The following is a 21,911-nucleotide window of genomic DNA, read 5'->3' as shown; positions in this document are numbered from 1 at the left end:
AATTTGTTACAAAGTTCACGAGAAATTCATGTGAACTCTACACATGAAGTTAATATTGAATAAATGCCGCCTGTATAAATCACATAAATTTCGTGTGAAGTTATTCTTAAGGATAATACGACGTCGTGTAGTTTTAAAAACTAGTGCAATGTCATTTCGTCAAAATAATAGGACAAGGTCAGGTAGTTTAAGAAATAATTGACATGTCATGCAGTCTAAAGAAATTGGGCATTAAAAATATCCCCTGTATGATTCTTAGAAAACGGTAATATTACACCGATACCAGACTGGCGATGTGCTAATTAACTTCCGAAAGTTGATACTTGAACTTGATATTTTGGTAAATCCGAAGTATGTAATAATGTGCAAGTAAAAAGATAAAATCACTGAATAAGATAATTATTCTATATTACTAGTACAGAACAGTTAGTTATAGCGTCTGAGACTATGAATAAATAATGGATGTGATGCACATGACATACCCTCTTTATCACGCATCAAGGGCTTAGTTGACAGCGCCATCAAATATTTATGAGTTTATTGACTTTTATTAATATGAACCTTATTAAGTTAATGATTAAAAAGTAACATTTCACTGATCAATGTAACTATAGAGACACTTGTGTTTCGGACTTTCCTGTATTTGGTGAAAAGTTAAACTTGACACCCACCACTTTAGTAAAATGGCAGACGTACTTCCACCAGTTATGTCTAACACGAATACTGGAGTATTAATTAGAAAGAGGACATTATATCCAGAAGAAATATCAGCAGATTTTGAAACAGATTTAGAGGAAGAAGTACCACCCAAGGACGGTACAGAAATTTTCTTTTTCTTTTTTTTTTTAAAGTCTGAAAGCAATTAAACGTAAATATAATTTCATGTGTAAATTAAAACTTTCTGACTGTAAAATGTTTGTGAATTGGTACTGAATTTCGTTTCTTCTATTTTTTTTTTTTTTTCTTTTTTAATTTTATTTTGTTGTTGTTTTTGGTTTTGGTTTTACGTTTGTATTTGCTGTTGTCAATATTCCTCGAAGTCTTTGATGAAACAAATGCAAGCAACTACAACGCTGAACATTATGATATTTGGAACATATTGAAATTGTCTTGGGAAATTTACACGAAAACAGGTACATGTAGTTTAGGAACTGTGAAGTCCGAATTACTTGCTTTAAATATATAGAATGTACAATTTTTTCCGGAACTAAAAAAAAACATCGCATCGCAGTAGTCATGCTTTCCGTTTTTGTTTTCACATTTTAGAGGAAACGAATATTAATGCTAGTAGGAGAACCTACAAATTGACATGTTCAGTTCTGGGAAACTTGCCTCCACATCAGAGGATCCTAGATACGTTGGGTAAACCGGTCCTGGTTTTATCTTCCAGGTCGATGGGACCAGCGGCTATACAGCCTCTGTGTATTGCACTTAAGGTAAGCACATTTACTAATAGTCAGGAAAAACGTTGTACTTCTTTGTATCCAAAAAATGTGTTCCGCTGTCCGGCTTCCGACAAAATCTTACAACATTTTGATGCCTTACTCTAAGGCGCCTTCATGAGTCCGTGGATCTTAAATTGTTTTACAAATACTAATATCCATTCCCGGGGAGTGATGTATCTTTTCTTGATAATTTACATCACGCATCAGTTTCATGTTGTTTCCTGTTTTTTCTTATTTTATTTTTTGTTTTTGTTTTTTTTTTGTCTTGCATATACCCACCATATTTTGACTAAAGATATTTTTCCAATTTTGATTTTAACTAGCTCGTATGTAATAATTGTAATAATTTAAAACATAAAGTAAAAGCTATATAGTTACACATATAATTTAAATTTAATAGATGATTAATATTCCTTTTGCTGTTATGCATTCATTTAAATTGCTTTAAGTTAGTTTGTCATAACATTATCATATATATTCCCGCGGAGGGAACGACCAAAAATTAGCATCGTAAATTTGACAGTTCTTACATCGTTGGGAATTTTTCAGACCTTTTTCGGCACTGCCGGACACACCCAGGAGAATCTCCACAACATTGTTGTGACGATCATAGAACATAATAAAAACTGGTCAAAATGTAAAAGAGTATCTCGGGAAAGCTTTTGGATGAAGAAATTGCAAACAACTTCTCCTGATGGAATTAACGAGAAAAAATTCATTTTTAGGTCTTGGTCTAAGGCTGGTACAGCACTACTTGCTATACATCAATACGCCGAACTATTATATTTGGACTTTTTATTGTTTTAAATTGTTTTCCACAGTTAATTGTAACTTTGATAAAAAGACCCTCTTTGTTATTTTCATTCAGGCTCCTCATCAGTTGCTTATGTGAGCCTTTGATAAAGGTACAATCACCCACAGCGTACGCGATTCAGCTTCTGAATCTGTTTTGATCTTGAACTTTGTGAGTTTTATGCTCATTAAGTTTTGTGACTTTTATGCTCATATAGTTTTATGAGTTTTATGCTGAGGAAGGATAGCTGTTGTCCGAAATATTCAATTTAAATTTTACCATCTTCTGGTGATGTTTAACATATTTAGACGTTTATTTAATTTATTGTTATGTTTCGCATCGTTTTTAACGATCCATCAGGGAAGACAACGTAAACTTATAGAAGGGTCTGAAAAATTCCCAACGATGTTAGTACTGTCAAACTTTTGGTCGTTCCCTCCGCGGGACTCATCTGTTAATAAAAATCCAACACGACCAGATTTTCACGATATATTTATGTAAGGTGATGTGAATACATAAATATATCGTGAAAATGTGATCGTGTTGGATTTTTATTGACAGAGGAGTCCCGCGGAGGGAACGACCAAAAGTTTGCATCGCAAATTTGACAGTTCTAACATCGTTGGGAATTTTTCAGACCTTTCTATACGTTTATATATCTTCCCTGTATCAATTTGATCCGATGGAGCAGTGTAGCAAATAGAGTCGTCACATTCTGAGACGTTATATAATATTGATTTTTTGTGACATGCATCATTAATTTGATCCTCTATCCTATATATTAACATCTAAATGAACTGTCCCGTACCACCCATACATCGTGTATTAAGTTACAGCCCTAGATTAATCCTACGAGGAGGAATGACCCGGCCAGCGAAAGCTATATTTTTATATAGCCTAGCTGGCCGAGTGGTCTAGGGCGCTGGACTTTGTGCAGGCGGTGTTGCCATAGATTTCACAGCAGTAAGAGTTCGAGTCCCGCGGAGGGAACGACCAAAAGTTTGCATCGCAAATTTGACTGTTCTAACATCGTTGGGAATTTTTCAGACCTTTCTATATAAATATATATGTGTGTGTGTGTCTAATATTTCTTCTCTTGAATTGCAAGTTTCTGAACTTGTTTACTTCGGTTTTGTTTTCTGTGTAATTATCCTCCGTGTCATTAAGTTTTATGTACGATTCACGTTAAAAGTGATAGATGTTTTATTTCATAATTTTTAAACAGGAAAATAGTAAAGTAGAAACACTTAACCTAGATGCAGTTGATCTACAGGACGAGGGTTGTAGACACGTTTCTGAAATGCTTCTCGAAAATGACATGATATCTAGAGTGGTAAGTCACATCCAACACAATTAATAAAAAAAATAAAAACAAAGCACTCACACAGAGAACAATCAAGTGATAGTTAAAAAAAAACAATAGAATTACTATTCCATATCGTTGTAAAACAAATTTGAATATCATCCAATATTATAATAGCAAATGTTTGATAAATTCTTCTTTTTTTACCATATGTCATTTTTGAAAGGAACATTGTCACATTAATTAAGCATGTTCATACAAAGTCAATTATGCCTTAATTGCTAATTGATTAATTATCATAGTTAACATTCTTCAATACATTATTAATGATTCAACACCGAGGACACCAGTGAAGACAAAAAGATACATACATGTAACTACTTTATACATCCTTTTACTTGCATTCTAACATTATATTTTCAGAACTTATCTAAAAATAGCCTCGGACCAATCGGTGCCAAATACATATCAGTGGCTCTTTCTCAGAGTCGGTATCTGACCCAAGTCAACCTTTCTGGTAGGTACAATGTAGATATGCATGCCTAGTGATCACTGTCAGGAAACATTCCGCGGAGCATGACATCTTCAAATCAAATCACTCGGGGTAAAGCTACGTAGACTCACCCTAGATAGCGTAAAATAATAACACGTAAGAAACAGTTTTTGATCCTTTTCAAACGAAATTGTATATTGAATTTAGAATATTAGATTATTGTGAAATTCCAATTCAGATATAGACTTAAACTTTCCTCTGTAACATACCTTTACATCTGAACCACCTTTTTTCTCTTTTAGATAACCATTTTGAATATGAATCTGCAGTATCGATAGCGAGAGCTCTTGTGGTACGTTTTTCACCAAACAAATAAAAAACCCAAACAAAACACAAATACACAAACAAACTTGAATAAAGGCTGGAGTTACACATGTCACAAAGAACACTTACACAAAAATGAAACACTGTGAAAGACAATGTCATATTCTTATGGTTCCTACATGGTGTTCTGCGATGCCAAAGAAAACTGTTTCAGCAAAATCTTAATTCGGAATACGTTTGGGAGGATATGATTTTATCATAAATTATCATTTACTATATGGTTAAATGTATTCACTTATATAACGACCGAAACAGAAATTACCAGACTTACCAGTACAAATACAAAAAATGACTTAACTCACCAGTTCAAACACAGAAATTACTAGACTCACCAATTAAAAACACAGAAATGACTGAACTCATAATTACAAAAACATATGACTAGAATCACTAGCAAAAACAACGAAATGAACAGACTTACCGGTACAAGCACAGATATAAATGGACTCACCAATTAAACACAAAAATGACTAGACTCACCAATACAACCACAACAATATAGACTCACCGGTGTAAACACAGAAATGACTAGATTCACCAATACAAACACAGCAATATAGACTCACCGGTGTAAACACAGAAATGACTAGATTCACCAATACAAACAGCAATATAGACTCACCGGTGTAAACACAGAAATGACTAGATTCACCAATACAAACAGCTATATAGACTCACCGGTGTAAACACAGAAATGACTAGATTCACCAATACAAACACAGCAATATAGACTCACCGGTGTAAACACAGAAATGACTAGTTTCACAAGTTTGATACTTAAACAACCAATCTTAATATAAACATGAAGTTAAAGGGTCTTTTAATATTGATGAATAACTTGTTTGCTTTGTATATAACGAAAGATGCGAGAGGTTTGTTCGTCTGTCGGCTTTGTTTCATTCCAGTATAAGATACACACTAATTAGTAAGTTTTATATCATTGTTACCATGGATTTTATTACTTTTGTTGTCGGTTTTTTTTTCAGATCTTACTTAAATGTGTGTTTACTTTTGCCGAAGACCTTTAGGTGACCTCTAAAAGTACATGTATTTACTATTTTGTATTTAAGTTATATGTTGGTGCATTTTTACGTTTCACCATATCCGTTCTGTTTTATATAGATCAACCGAAAACTCATCCTATACTTGTGCTAATGTACATAAAAATGTACAGTAAATGTATTAGTGTATTGAACTCTCTGTGCACCAGAAAAAAAACATAGATGTCGTAATTTTTTATATTACAGAAGAGTAACACTATAACCAGCCTTGATCTAAGTAGAAACAGATTCTGTATCAGGAGTGGTAAAGTCTTAGGAACAGCTATAGGTAATAAGTAGGTGTATACACCTGTGGTGAGCTTGATTCTTTACACCAGTTAAAAAGTACATTTGCACATTATCACTATACTGCTTGTCTGCGAGCTTTAAACCTAACGACCAACCTGAAGTCGTGTCTGTGGTAAAATGCTAATACATGTAACAGGCAGATGAAAAAAAATGCATTGTTCAAATATTATGTATAGAAATATACACGATATCTGAGGTATCTTACAAATTAGATCTTGCGCCATCGAACGAATAATACGCGCCCGAAGGTTTTATTATCAACAATAAAATGCAAGAAAAAGCATCAAAATCCGGTTAGTACCTTCATTTTCAGGAGCTCAAAAACAGCATAATGGCAGCTTCATTTGCGTATACTTGTATATAGATGTATGGGATTGAGAGCCAAACCAGTCTCGCAAAATATTCGCTAGTTTCGATAATTAAATACAAATCGAATCATAGCTTTTCCAAGATAGGGTTGGCCATAATAGTCTGCAGTATGGCTCCCAGATGTTTACGAAAATTACGTAATCAATATCATCCATAATTCTCGGGTCATAAAAATTGCGAAACGAAAAGAAAATAATTCGATAAAATAAATCAAATCTTTATTAAAAACATAATTAAACGATACAAATCGAAACAGAATGAAGCGAAACTAAATTGAACAAAAGAAATCTTCTAAGACGTTTAGCAAATTATAAGTCATATGTTTACCAGTGCCGGAAAATTCGACCCAACGACATTTCGGACCATGACAACCAATTATTATAATTCCCTATGAATTTCGGACGTTTTAGCCAATAGACAAATCAGACCATGACAATTAGTATGATGCTTTAGGACATATATCATTACAAAAATTACCATATTTAAAGGTTATAAGAATAATAAATCAAATCAGAGCCGACAAAAATTATCCTTCATCATATTAATTGCCTTTACGTGCGGACTTTGCTTCTATGTACTTGCACAGTTAAAACCGGTTCAGCGTACCGGACTGGTACGGAGCAGTGTCTGTTCGATTGACTTGATTCTGATATGCATGTTGAGTCTGCCGTAGGACATAGTATTACCATTAGTCAATCAAATTAAGTGTTTCGTTTTATTTTATCTTGGAATGACTAATTGTGCATTTCCAAATGAATAATCGGTTTTCAGCCGAAGACACAACAGTTCTCAAGTTAAATCTCAGCTGGAACGAAATACGAGGAAAAGGTGCTGTAGCTATCTTTAAAGGAATAAAGGTATGTTTTATTGATCGATCTGTTTAATGTAACATACACTTGTTGGAAACGAAGTAAATCTTATTTCATATTAAATGAGTTTCGTGTAGGATCTTACCAAAGACCAAGATAGTACTCAGTAAATGTTCGCATTGTTATACATGTTTCAGTCTTTGTATACGTCTAATTGTTTTCATAGGTTAATCAAAGTTTAAAACAGATAGACTTGTCGTGGAATGGACTTGGTTATGAAGGAGTCCTGGCGCTGTGTGAAGCCTTGAAATTTAATGTTACCCTGGAACAGTTAGATATATCGAATAATAGGGTTAGCTGGAAGAGTGCAGAGATACTTGGAAGGGCACTATCAAAGAACTCTACGTTACGGATATTGAAGGTACGTATACATGATCAGGACATTTCATGAATCGATCAAAATTATATAAAGTATATTTCTACTTATACATCTGGGTCTCCCCTATAAACCTATCATATACAAGAAGCTAAATGAATTCTCGCATAGCTAAGCAATCAGGAATTCCATCACAGTAATTACATCACTAAATTTTAGCAAAAAAACGATAGTTTGACCTATTTTGAATATTGAGATTTGATTGTTTTGCCAGAAATACTGAAAAATGGTCACCATAGCAACCAAGTGTGTATGCAATGCTTTTAATATATTTTTTTTGTTTCTTTGATGCAATTTAACATATGCGCAAAAAATAAATAAAATTTAAATCCATGTGTGTCATGCCCTTGTTCTAATACAGTCGAACCTCGATGTGTGAACTCGGATTAGTCGAAATCTCGGATAACTCGAACTAATTACAAAGTCCCAGCAAAACTCCCCTTATTCCAATACAATTTTACCTCGGATGACTCGAAATCGGATGAATCGAACCCTCGGATAACTCCAGGTAATCAATTAGTCCCCTCGATAGGACTTCGATGTTAATTAACCCTGATGTCTCGAAGTTAACTAATTAGTCGGAAAACTGATTGCTTTATTACAAACCATGATCGAAGTATGTTTTAACAACAATTAGCGTGGCTTTTAAAATTGATTTGTTGACACTCTTTTTAGTTCGATTAGTTTATTTAATTAATTAAAAATTGCTGGTGTTTTTAAAAGAAACGAATTTTTAAATTATTAATAACACATCGGGATTTACACTAATAGTGATATCGGATATTTTGATATTTTGAAATTAAAGAAAAATACAGATGAATTGTAATGGTATCTGACTATTTAATGAAACATCAAACAGACGATAGTAAGGGTATTTCAACGACTACATTCGTTTCACTAGTGAATTTGAAATTTTATCATAATATTGTAGAGCACATTGTTTGACGATACTCCTGATTGTGAATCAAACAACGCAGCATGTTATATGAACTATGACGTTTTTGATATAGAAAAAATATAAAAAATCACTAAAACACTTGGTGCCGTTCAGTATTTCAAAATTGATATTCAAAAACATACAAAAAAATATCTTCCGATATAAAACGCATGACATTACGAAGTACCGTGTAAAGTGAAGTACATGTACAAGTACAACAAATGATTAAATACAGAAAAAATCATGGACCAAACTACTAGTATTTACAGTTTATCCTCGATCTCGGATTACTCGAACCTCCGATATCTCGAACATTTGTGCATGGTCCCTACGACTTCGACTTAACGAGGTTCTACTGTATTCTGTTTCTTACAAGATTTCAAGATTTCTCAAGATTTTATTTTGAAACTCAGGCACATTACAGTGCAAGATAAGCATGTTATACAATACTAATCAAATATATAAAGACAATACAATATACATAGAATTACAATTAATGAATTCAAAAACATGGGGGATAGTGAGTTGACAGGTTTAAAATAATGGACATATTTGTTTAACAAAAGATGCTAAATTAAAAAGAAGTTTGTTATGACAATATTTTAATAAACCAATCATTTTGGTTTCACTGGGATTGTTGATATAGTATCGAGGAATGTGCTTCAACCGTTTTTCAAGTATATCAGGGTACTATAGATTTTTCACCTATAGATTTTATTGATACACTCAGACACAATTAAGGTAACATGAGGTCAATAATAAATATATAAATACACAATGACAGGAAGAATAAGTTGACAGAAAGTAATACAATAATCATAGAAAATATTTGTTAAGTTTGCTTACAAAAGTTGCAATATAAGATAACAATTTTACATAACAAAAAGTTAACATTCCTTTCATCTTATAAACACTGGGATTCACATAATAGTACCTTGGTATGTATGTTTGCCTAAGCTGAACAATAGATTCATTATCACAGATAAATAGATAGTGGTACTCATCTCCTATACCATTCCTACACAGAGGACATATCCTCTCATGTCGAGGGGTCTTATTCCATCTACCCGTTTCGATTGGTAGTTTTAGATTACATGTTCTTAATTTCGTAATATATTTTCTTTTTGACTCCGGCAGCCGTAAGAGGTAATTCTCGATGCCAAAATCTGTTTTAAAAGTTTCATAAAAATCCCTTTTAGATGAATTCACTATATTCGAAAACCAACTCTGAATAAACTGATCCCTAAAGCGGTTACACAAAACAGGCTTTAGAGTATTCCATTCAATGTGTAGTTGATTTGCAAATATGTATCCAAGACCAGTATTGTCAAATAAGGATCTGATGTGGGCAATCCATCTAAAGTTCATGCCTTCGTTAATGTTTAAAGCTAGCATCAACTTGTAAAGAATGCTACTAAGTTTTGTCTCATTCTTTAAAAGTCTACACCAGAACGAGACTATTCTCATATTTGCTCGAACATGTAATGGGTGACGTCCAAGTTCTCCATACACCATGAAGTTTGGGGTCGAAGGTCTGAGATTGAGTATCCTTTTACAAAACTGTAGGTGCACTCTTTCAATTATCTCAAGATTCTCGTAACCCCAGACCTCAGATCCATAGAGTAAAATAGGTTCATCCAAGGAGTCAAATAGCTTAAGTTGCACATCTACAGGTATACTATGGTTTCTAATTTTTTTGAATATAGAAAACAAAGATTTTTGTGATTGCTCGACAAGTTTTTTTCTTGCATCGCTAAAATTGCCGTTAAATTTAAAAACAATACCAAGGTATGTCAGCGAATCAACAATATCTAACTCTATACCATTTAGTTTAAATACAGGATTATTTCTGGATTTACGTTTGCTAAAAATAATAACTTTAGTTTTTGATACATTTACCGAAAGCTTCCATTTAGTACAAAATTCTTGAAAAATATCAAGTGCTTTCTGCATTCCTTCTTCAGATTCAGAAAAAATAACTGTATCATCAGCATATAACAATACAAAAATTTTAATTAAATGGTGAAGTGTGTTTTCAATTTTCTCTTTAATGACTGTCAATGGTAGAACATTAAGATCATCAAAGTACTTTTCTAAGTCATTTAGAAATATTGAAAAAAGAAAAGGTGAAAGGTTTTCACCTTGTCTAACACCATTCAGACACAGAAAAAAATCAGAAATCTGGTTGTTAAATGACACACAAGATTTAATATTATCATACATGTTGTAGATTATTCGGAAACATTTTCCCTTGATACCATAATTTTGTAACTTTTTCCAAAGACCAACTCGCCATACAGTGTCGAAAGCTTTGCGAAAATCGACAAATGTGCAATATAATTTTTTACCATAAGTCAAATATAATGAAATCAGGGCATGCATAATAAAAATATTATCTGTGGTTGAGTAACCCTTCCTGAAGCCGGATTGACATTTAGAAATAATATCAAACTCACTAGAAAGAAAGTTTAATCTACTGTTGATAATTGATGTAAATAATTTACCTAAGCAGCTAATTAGTGTAATAGCTCGGTAATTATCTGGATCATTTGGATCACCTTTATTCTTGTATATCGGACGAATAATTCCATTTAACCAGGTATCTGGCACAATACCAGAATCAAACACAATATTAAAAAGTTTACAAAAAATAGAGACGAGATGCGGCGGGGAACTTTTAAAATATTCATTTACAAATTCGTCGATACCTGAAGCTTTTCCATTCTTTAACCCTTTAATTGCTTCATTTACTTCATCTTCAGTTATCACCCCATTAATAATTACATCATAAAGATCATTGTCGCATATGTTATCAAGGAAAGCGTCCGAATCATCTTCATCAATAACATCTTCACTGGTATCATTTAATTTCTTAAAGTATTCATATAATTTATCAATATCAATATTAGCATCTGTCTTATTTGAAAAGTTCATATTATTAAGTATTTTCCACATTTCTTTGGGATCAGATTTAGAGGTTTGTCTAAGTTTTATTGCATTCTGCTCTTGAAAAAGTTCAAAACTTTTGTTCATAGCATTTCGAAACTCTTTTGCTTTTAGATTTAATTCATTTTTGACTTGATCTGATTTATCATGTTTATATTTATCTCTGAGTTTATTAAATTCTTTGCGTTTTTCAGCACAAGTTTTATTAAACCATGGTTTTGACTTATTATGATCATTTAATCTCTTTTTAGGAGTGTGTGTCCCAAATGTATTTTTTGCATTATCAACAAAAATATTTTGAAGATCTAAAAACAAATCATCTATAACACCTTTGGTAATGGTTTCTATACAAACGGAGTTGACCTTTTCATCTAATTCTCTAATGCAATCATTTTCATCTGAATTAAGATTATTCACAAACTCTTGACTCTTCACCTGATTCCATTTAATAATTTTTTCCCCTTCACTAACTTTAGCACGATTATCATGCTTGTCATTTTTGGACAAGATAGTAAAGTGTATTCTATTGTGTATGTCAGAGAACATGGGATTAAAATCACATATTTCAAACTCTATAATATATTGGATTAACAATGGAAACATAATTAGATAATCAACAGTGCTAATGTTTTTGCTAGTTGTTTTACCACAAAGTTTATCAGCATGTAATCTACCATTAACTATAAATAAAGAACACCGTTTACAAAGATCTAATAATTTGTGTCCATATGGATTAATTCTACCTTCATCCTTGTTAAATCTTTCAAGAGGAATACCTATATTTTCTAAAATTTTGTGAGTATACATGTTTTCAGTTAAATCATCATCTACAATATGGAGTATTTCTTCTAACAAATTTTCATCAGGTGTAACATAATCTGGAAGTCGGGCGGTTCTTGCATTAAAGTCGCCAACTAGTGACACATACTTCGATTTTTGTGAAAAATTAATGATGTCATTTTCTAGTTCAATAAAAGAATTTTCAGACGAATAGACCGAATTTTCTGGAGGTATATAAACACAACCAAGATAAACTTTACTCTCCAGGTTTAGATTTAATTCTACCCATTGAACAACATCTGATTCTGAATCAATAAACTTAATAAGGTTAGATAAACACTTTTTGTAAATAATAATAATACCCCCAGATTTACGTTTACACCCTTTCCGATTTTTACAATAAAAAAGATAATCGTTTGGTAAATCTATAGTATCAAGTTCGTCTAGTTTTGTTTCAACAAAAATAAGTACATCATATTTTAGTATGAGTTCTGAAAAGTCAGGATTTAACAATTTCGATTTTAATCCACATACATTAAGATATGTAACATTTAGTTTTTTATCGTAACAGTTTAATTCATTGGAATTTAAATGTCCAGTGTTATTGTTTACAGATGTTTCGTTGGTATTGATTGTGTCCGAGTGACTGTCCTATTTACTCAAGTCGACGTGGGGTCCCTCAGGGGTTGCGCTTTCATATGGTTTACCATTTATCAAGATTTTGTCATACACCATTTTAGCGTTTATGCCTTGCCTTTTAAGTTGTTTGAGTTCTGGTAATAACGCTTTGCGTCTATTTGCAATTTCTGTTGGGTACTGCTGATTTACGGTGTAGCCTCTTTTTCCTTTAAGGGCCCTTAGTACAGCTCTTAAAACTCGTTCATGATCACTATATTTTGTAAATCTAGCTATGATGTTCCTTGGTTTGTCATCGTTTCGCTGACCCAATCTATGAACATTTTGGAATTGTATGCCTTCCACGTTTTCAATATGAAGTTGTCTTTCTAGAAACTCACGAATTACCACCTCAGTATTTTCATCTTCATTGGTTTGTCTAATTCCACCAAATATCAGGTTATACTTCATAGAGTGACTTTGAAGTTTCAAAAAGTCTTCTCTCAAGTTATAGTTTTCAGCCTCAAGATATTGGTTTTGTCGTTCCAGCTCTTGAGTTCTGTCTTCTATTTCATGATGATGCTTTTCCTGTCTTGTAGTAATTTCACCTTGATTTTTCTGAGCCTGCTTTATATTGTCAATCTCACCTCTCATGTTGATGATATTTTCTTCCAGTGCATCAAATCTCCTGGAGATTGAGTCTAGAACATCAAGCTTCTGTAATTTTTCATGTAGGATAGATTCAAGATGTTGCATCTTTTGTGAGATTATATGAATATCTTTAACAATGTTTACAGATTGCATATTATCTAAAGTTGGTGGTGCACATACAGAGTATGTTTTGTTTGGATTCAATGATGTCATTTGAGGGATGTATTCTTTGTTCACAGTGTTTAGAGGAGGAGGTGGCGCTGGCTGTTGAGTATAATTATACTGTGGTGGTTGTATAATGTTTTGATTTGGTACAGGTGTACTATGTTGAATATGTGGTTGGACTGGTGTAGATTGAAACACAAGTTGCTGTGGCTGGACAGGGGATCCTGTTATGTTCAAATTAGGAGCTTTATATAAGGTCTCATGAGCTTGGGCTATAACATTTGAGGTCTCATTTTGTTGTTGTTGTTGTTGTATGGAGGCCGCCATATTTGACTTGAATGGTGGTGTCTCCCCTGAGTGGCTAAGATCGTTTTTCTTTCGCTTCTGGTTAGTTTTCGTACTCATTTAAATGTTCAGTTGATATTCAAATGTTTAAAATACATCAATATCACTCTAAGCACTTATAACTCTTCATAAAACACACAAGAATAGTCTTTTTTTGTACAGTGTATACTTCTGTCAACTCACTCATCCGCCATTTTTTTCCTCCCTTTATTTGCAAATAAATAGATAATGAAATTCACTGCCAACCTCTCCGGAATTACATTTAGTGCATATTCGATTGTCTCTTTGGACATTCCTCCATCGTCCTGTCTCTACGGGGAATTTAATGTTTGATAATCGAAGTTTTGTAATATATAATCTTTGAGTAGGGTTTAGGCGAAGTAAATATGGTTCCAACACGAACTCATTTTTAAACTTAAGATAAAATTGCCCTCTCGATGTATTAGTAAGTTCAGCATACCACTTTTGACTGTACTGTATCGTCAGCATAAAGAAGTAGAAAGATTCTTAAATAAAATTCTAACATATCATTACTTAAATCGTCAATTAAACCTAGTGATACCACATCATTATTTTCTAAATACTTCTCTATATCATTTATGAAAAGTGAGAAAAGGAAAGGAGATAAATTTTCTCCCTGACGAACCCCAATATTACAAGCAAAAAAATCCGAGTTAATTCCATTTTTAGTTACACAAGATTTTACATTCTGATAGAGGTTGTAAATTACATTATAACATTTTCCGCTTATATTATTTTTGTGTAATTTCTGCCATAAGCCGGCTCTCCAGACAGTATCAAATGCTCGGCTAAAATCTACAAATGTACAAAAGATTTTTTTATTCTTTGAGAGATATAAGCTAATTAGTGAATGTAAAATAAAAATATTATCAACTGTCGAGTGAAATTTTCGAAACCCTGCTTGTGACTGTGATATAAGATTAACTTCGTCTGAAAACAGAGATAACCTATTATTCAAAATACCAGTGAATACCTTCCCTAGACAGCTCATCAAAGTAATCCCTCTGCAATTTTTGGGTTCTTTCTGACTCCCTTTATTTTTAAATACAGGGGTAATAATTCCTACTGACGAACTATCCGGGACAATTCCCGTATCAAAAATAAAATTGAACAATTTTTCATATATAGGAATCATAACATGTAATGAGTATTTTATGTATTCGGTAGTTACACAATCCAGGCCACTTGCCTTTTCATTATGAAGATTCAATATAACATTTTCTATTTCAGCACGGGATATAGGAGAATTAAGAATCTCATTGCTTTCAAAGTTTACTTCATTATCTATATCTATATCGACATCCTCGTCATCAAACTCGTTCATTTCTTAAAAATAATCATATAAATCTTCCAAAGAGACTTCAATCGAACTGCTCTTATTTTCAGAAAAACGATTCAGCAGTTTCCAAATTTTTTTGGGATTTGACTACGAGGATGTTCGAATTTCAGCAGTTATATTATTTTGATATTTTTGAAAACTCCTGTTCATAGCGAGCTTGTATTCTTTACTCGTGTCCGCTAATATTAATCGATTTACTTCAGTTTTCGATTTATTATATTGCTTTCTCGCTATATTAAACTCGCGCCTCTTCACTTTACAAATTTCGTCAAACCACGGACGAAGTTTCGTCGTACTCTTGCCGACCGACGACTTTTGTTTAATAGTACCGAAAGTGGCCTTAGCTGTTCGGTTAAAAAGATTATGTATGCCATCGACTATCTCGTTAATATTCTCCATGTTAATTTCACTACTCGCATCCTCTAGATTAGAAAGCTCATCGACCATAACATTTAATTCAGTGAACTCTTCATCTTCGAGGATACGATCGATGAAATCATCATGCTTTTCGTTATCCCAACGTTTCGCCTTTTCTCCATGATCATTTCGCTTATCATCGTCATAACTTTCCGTTTCTATATTTCTGATAATATCTAAAGTTAAAGAAATCGGCTTATGTACGTCCGAGAACATGGGGAAAACTCTCCTATCTCAAATGCAGATATATAAAACAGTAAATTGGATGTACATAGACAATAATCAACTATAGTTAAATCTTTACAAGTACGCTCACCTTTGAACCGGTCATTACCTACTCTACCATTTATTATATAAACATTATTTTTTCTACACAGATCTAAAAGTTTGTGACCATATGTATTTGGCTTGCCTGTACAAGTACTTTTCCTTTCTAGAGGAAGGCCAGCCCGTAATAAGTTTTCATAGTCATACATAAAAGTTATAAGATCTGGATCATCAAACAAATCAAAAATATCCAATAAAGAACTATCTGGTTGAACAAAATCTGGTAAATTACTTGTTTTGGCATTAAAATCACCTAAAAGGCATATTTTTTCACCCGTTCTATAAAAATCAAACATTTCAGATTCTATCTCAGTAAAAGCTTCATCCGATGCATACCTTGTGTTTTCTGGTGGAATATAAATACACCCTAATAATAAGTCATATTTTAACCTTTCACTTTTCATTCTCATCCATGATACAAAGTCTGACTCTGAATCTATAAATTCAATTATTTCTTTAAATAATGTTTTATTAAAAATAATAAGACCACCTGATTTTTTTGTACATTTTTTTCTATGTTTTGCTTTAAATGAATATCCATTAGGTTGTTCTAAATTGTCATACATATCAGTTTTAGTTTCTTGAAAAATGAGAATATCATAATCTTTTATAAATAATAAAAAATCTGGGTTCAAAAACTTTGACTTAAGTCCACATACATTCAGACAACCTATTTTTAATTTATGTAAGTTACAGAAATTGTTGTTTATATTAGGGTTTCTCTCTCTATCCCGCCTGTCCTACTTGAATCTGACATGCTGATTTCCTGGCAAATTTCTGTCTCGGCCCCGGCTGTTTGCTGGCCTGGCACAAAGCGTTGTCCATCTACATACAGTTTGTCCACGACTATAGATGCGCGTTTCCCTTGATCTCTAAATTCTTTCATTATCGGTACAAGTTCCTTACGTCGATTGCTGATTTCCGGTGGATACTGTGAGTAAACTTTTTGCGGTTTCCCCCTTAGATTTTCTTGTGCTGCTTTTATAACCGATTCTTTGTCCCTAAAATGAACGAACCTAGCAACTATTCCTCGTGTTTTTCTACGATCATTATTTCTTTTGAGCCGATGTACATTTTGGAAGTCTATGTTGCCATCCAATTTCAGCTCATGGACTAGAAAGTATCGTAATACCGCCTCCGTATCTTCTTTCACATTTGGATCTTGATTAAATGTTTCAGTAATATTTTCAAACATTAAATTATATTTCATAGATCTCGTTTATTGATCCAACAGTGTTTCATGAAGATCGTTCGTGTGTGATTCTAACTCCCTACGGGAAAACTCTAATTCTGATATTCTATTATGAAACTGTGCCATATCGGTTTCGTTAACATTTAATTTTCTATCTTGATCCTGTACCGCCTGTTTTAACTGGTGTATATCTTTGTCAACAGCATCAAATTTACGCTCTATAACCGACAACCTTTCACACACGCTATCGAGCAGATCAAGTTTATTTAATTTCAATTGAATGTCTTGTAATACAACTTGCAAATTCGGTTGCAAAGGATACCCTTGTTGTACCTCATTTTCACTTGTCAATTGATTTGTTGATATTGTTGGTAAGGGATAACCTTGACCTTGTCCCGGAACAATTTGAGGTGCGTTCGTTTGTACTAAATTGTGTATTGACGTAGACGTATACACATTTTGTATCGGTGGCAGCAAGGTGTGAAATGTTTGCATAGAACCGGGTGGAGATATGACTGGTGGTGGTCCATATAAGGCTTGATGGGCATTGTGGACTGCATTATAAGCTAAATTGTTTTGGGGTGTAGAGGGTGTACTCGACTGCATACTTAACTCGCTTAAATTCAGTCGCTTTCTCGTCGATCTTTTACCCATAATAATATCTTCAGGAGATTAAAGTCTGTATTTGCAAACTTCTTCGTCAAATCAACACTAATCATTGTTTCTATATAATGAAAGACTTCTCCAGACTATGCAAATCCAATCTTATTTCTCCGGTTTGAACACACCTGCCCTTCACTATCCGCCATGTTTGTTCACTCCTACAGAGAATTGGTGATAATCCTTAGCTACTGTAATGGTTTTGTGAATACTGATTGTTGCCTTTAAACATGTTACAGATAGGCCATAATCCTTTGACAACTACTGGAGCAATGGATTTGGTTGAGGGAGTCGAAACGAAAACATCAGGCATCTACATTCTCGATTTATCGGTAAGACCATAATCAAACCTTTACTTTCTTATGGGTTAAAATAATACAAAACAAATGATAAATTAAAAAATATATATTACACTTTGTCTAATAATTGTATGCATGTAATCGATGGTTTTTTTATCGGTTCGCTTTTTAAATTGTGCTGTCTTTAAATTCCGGACGAACTTGATTGCAAGCTTGTTTTACAGGCAGTCCCGGTGTTAAGCGACACAGCATTGCTAGCAGTCGTTATCAATCGCCAGCGACCATTTCAGTTTTTACATGGAGACATAGTCCATACACCCGATGTTCTGGGACAACGATTTAGTAAGCCTTTTTTCATTCATGTTGATTATACATGTACAACTGTATTGCACTTACAGCTTGAGTTAATGATGTACAACTATTTAAATGTGTTGGCGTGACTTACGGAAACTAATACCAGAAACGGAGCATAGAAGAATATCACCAAGATTAAAAAATAATAGTCGATGAGCTTGAAACCACCAAGCGAACATGGACTAATGTAAATAAAGAGTCATACCAGAAATAACACATATAACTTTTCTGAATAATAATCAACATTTATTAACGGTAAAAATTAATTCTTTCCAAAATAAAATTGATCATAAACCATTATGAATTCAAAGGTTTTGGTATAAGTAATAATCTATTCTTGTCAGAACATATTTAATTCATACATCGTTTGTTGCTCACATCAGTACTACAGGCCACAGCCATGCAAAGATTGATGGCCTACATGAAGCGTCTCGGGATACGACCAGTAGAACTACTTCGAGGTTTTGATAAATCTGTGTCGTTTAATATTACAAAGGCAGAATTCAAGCAAAGACTTAAGGTAATGAATGTACATGTATATAGTCAAAGGTGAATGTATGGATACCGGTACAACAAAAACTGATTGTTTGTTGACCATTCTGGTATTATGTGCATACACGGACGAAAACGTATTTCATAAAATATGAAATCTTCTGCTAAGGTCTAAATACTTAAGAAGATGAAACCCTCACACTTGTCTATTTGAAATAATACACACACTCGTAGTTCTTTTTTTCTAAAAATCAGATTGGTCCCTATTATCTACCTACATATGGTATTTTACTATTGATTGACTATAATTCTTATTCCTTTCACTTTTTACCGAGATCAAGTGCGTTTAATATTCGGTGTTAAAATTTAATGTTGGAAATTCAGTTTGATATTGTAAGTTTGAGTATTGAATATTAAGCTTGGAATAGCAAACGTACTTGGTCTCGGTTCACTTTTTACATTTGTAAAATTAGAAACACTTTAAATGCAAAAATTTATTTAAGAAAGCGAAATATTAGAAAATCGAGAATTTCTGTACGAGCAAGTTCTTTTTTCATTTTTTTAAGAAGTGTAATGTTCAGCTGTTTAATTTCGAAATGGATGCTTTGGCCGACGCCATAGCAGTTCACGGAGAAATAGATTACAAGTAAGTGAACTTTTTTTTTTACATACAACTCAAATGAAAATATGACATTTTACAGGAAGATGATTGCGAATTTTTGATACATGTAGGTATACCCCACTTGTACAGGAATTGATTTCAAGTATTTTACAGCCATTAACATAGTAAACAACGTATGCCCAATCTTTATAAAGCCACACACCAAATTTGTAATCAATCCAAAGCGAAGATAATTACTACGGAAGTAAGTACAAAATCCGATACCTCATAATGTTCTATAGATTTGACACGTTTAAGGTATTTCTTTATAGGTGAGTACATCAGTACAAAATGGTCATTCATTTTCATTTATTTTTTTGAATAGCAATATCGACATATTGAATTGAATGAATGAACTTTTTTTTCTCTGTAACTATATACATGTAGACATAAAAACAGAGAAAGAGAACATTAAATAAATATACGTAATAGTTAAGCATGTGTAGGATGACAATATAAACAGGATTGCCGAATAAATAAATACTACCCACGAAGATTGACTTCACATGAACAATTTTTGTAAATCTACATATTTTCTCTTAAAATACAATGCTTTCACTGTATAAAAATGTTCCAATCATATAAAGACAAAACGATGTTTTACAAAAAAAAAATGAGGCAAAGCCCATCTAATCCGTTCAATCACTTACAACAAAAAAAAAACCCAAACCAAAACAAAACTAAACAAAACTCAACATGTGATGGTGTTAACCCTTCCATCGGTGGTTGGTAATAACCAATTGTAAATTTACATTAATAACAACAAAAACACGATAGTATAGATAAACCTGGTTCATAAGCCATTTCTAATTCTGCTTCTTACTGTCTAAGTACATTACCTTTAACGTGGTTGAAATGCCGATGGTGAAAATAGACATGCACACGACTGAACTCGGCAAGTTCATGATAGCGGCCGTAGAACTCGCTTTTGAAGTGTTGACCTACATCTAAGATTAACAATTTTTGTTTGTATTTATCCTTGACCTTGAATGATGTCTGCTAATTTTTTTCATTATTTTCAAATTTAGAAAATTGGTAGAAGCTGTTAGAGAGGAAATTTACGGAGAAAGACGAATGAAAATAAAAGAAAGAGAGAAAAAGAAGAAAATACAGGAACATCACAGACGAATATTGGATTTGAACTTGCAAACGGAAGTGGTTTCCACGGATGACGAAGAACTTGTAGTGATAACTTCACAGAGAGGTGGGAGTCAAATAAAAAAACTTCCTCCATTAAGACCAAACAGTGTGACGTCAATCTCTAGTAAACTTTCTGTGATAGAAAAAGTTCCAAAAACATCCGGCATTTCATATTCTGCTCCTCTTGGTTGCGAAAAGAAAACTGAACCCAAACGAAAAAAGAAACGGCGCCTGAAGAAAAAACCAGTAGTAAAAAGTTGGATGTCATCAAACATGGATTGATACGCTCAATGAAACTTCAAATATTGTACAACGGCACTATAAACTATGTAATGTACATTTTGTTAAAGTCAGTATGTTACAGGTTAATGAATAACATTCTGTTTTTGAAATACTCGTATATTTTTTCTTGTGCGCAGTTTTCATATTGTCTTATAAGGTTGTGATATTTTGTTATCGACTGATTTTTTATTAAAACTCAATAGTAAAAGAGATCAAAACAGTTTTTTTTACAAACACGATGCTCACAGTCAGAGTACTCTTCTGGCTTAGTCAAGATAAATTACATACAAAAAAGAAAAGTCAAAAGAGAAACGGAATGCAGAATAAGATTTTTTAAAACTTTTATACAAAACAAAAATATGACTTTTATGGTTTAGTTTAGTTTAAACATATTTTATTGCTAAAATTTACAGGCAATTGGATTGGACATAAGTAATACCAACTTACAAAGGTCCTTTCCACATAATCAATGACGAATATTTTGTGAACATACGTCAGCAATAGAACAGAATATACAATGTAAACAACTAATTGTGACAAAACTGAATCAAGGACAGTATATATGTGATCATATGTGATGAACTTGTCATTTCAATATATGTGGCAATAGTTATCTGAACTAAATAAAAAGAGTATAAAAGAGAGAAAATATGGGAATATTAACAGGATGAAGTTAAAATGCTTGCTGTGATCATCCGATGTCAAAATGCTTTGACTGTTTGATGAATAATTGAATTGATTTAAATATATCTTTGTTTAAATCATCAGATAAGGTTTCATTTCCAAAAAGCAAAGTTTCGATTGTTAATTCTGATAAAAAAGGAGTATTATTTTTCAATTGTTCTCGTGTCTCTAAATATAATGAGCATTCCAAAATGTAATGTATGGCATCTTCAACCATCCAGCC

General features: G+C 32.9%; 1 protein-coding gene across 1 annotated transcript; it reads left to right on the top strand.

Moving 5' to 3' along the window:
• Window positions 1-593: 593 nt before the first annotated feature.
• On the top strand, window positions 594-21,509 carry LOC148615361 (uncharacterized). The gene is made up of 13 exons (XM_088586235.1): window positions 594-816; window positions 1,267-1,436; window positions 3,464-3,571; window positions 3,965-4,058; window positions 4,337-4,386; window positions 5,666-5,747; window positions 6,908-6,993; window positions 7,172-7,366; window positions 18,016-18,108; window positions 18,300-18,417; window positions 18,813-18,949; window positions 19,488-19,567; window positions 20,611-21,509. Exons 1-13 carry the CDS (start codon window positions 684-686, stop codon window positions 21,002-21,004), a joined length of 1,740 nt encoding a protein of 579 aa, XP_088442361.1. The 5' UTR covers window positions 594-683; the 3' UTR covers window positions 21,005-21,509.
• The last annotated feature ends 402 nt before the right edge of the window (window positions 21,510-21,911 follow it).

This window comes from Perna viridis, chromosome 6, assembly GCF_037379345.1.
Source record: "Perna viridis isolate PV_CMFRI_1.1 ecotype Kerala chromosome 6, ASM3737934v1, whole genome shotgun sequence".
Lineage (NCBI taxonomy): Eukaryota > Metazoa > Mollusca > Bivalvia > Mytilida > Mytilidae > Perna > Perna viridis.
Note: the sequence above shows the minus strand (reverse complement) of the source record. Positions and strands in the feature narration are given on the sequence as shown.

Excerpts from the sequence above, each read along its gene's own strand:
- LOC148615361 (XM_088586235.1), top strand. The coding sequence starts at position 684 with ATGGCAGACGTACTTCCACCAGTTATGTCTAACACGAATACTGGAGTA. Across the intron at positions 817-1,266 it reads AGAAGTACCACCCAAGGACG|AGGAAACGAATATTAATGCT; the intron begins GTACAGAAATTT and ends TTCACATTTTAG. Across the intron at positions 3,572-3,964 it reads ATGACATGATATCTAGAGTG|AACTTATCTAAAAATAGCCT; the intron begins GTAAGTCACATC and ends TTATATTTTCAG.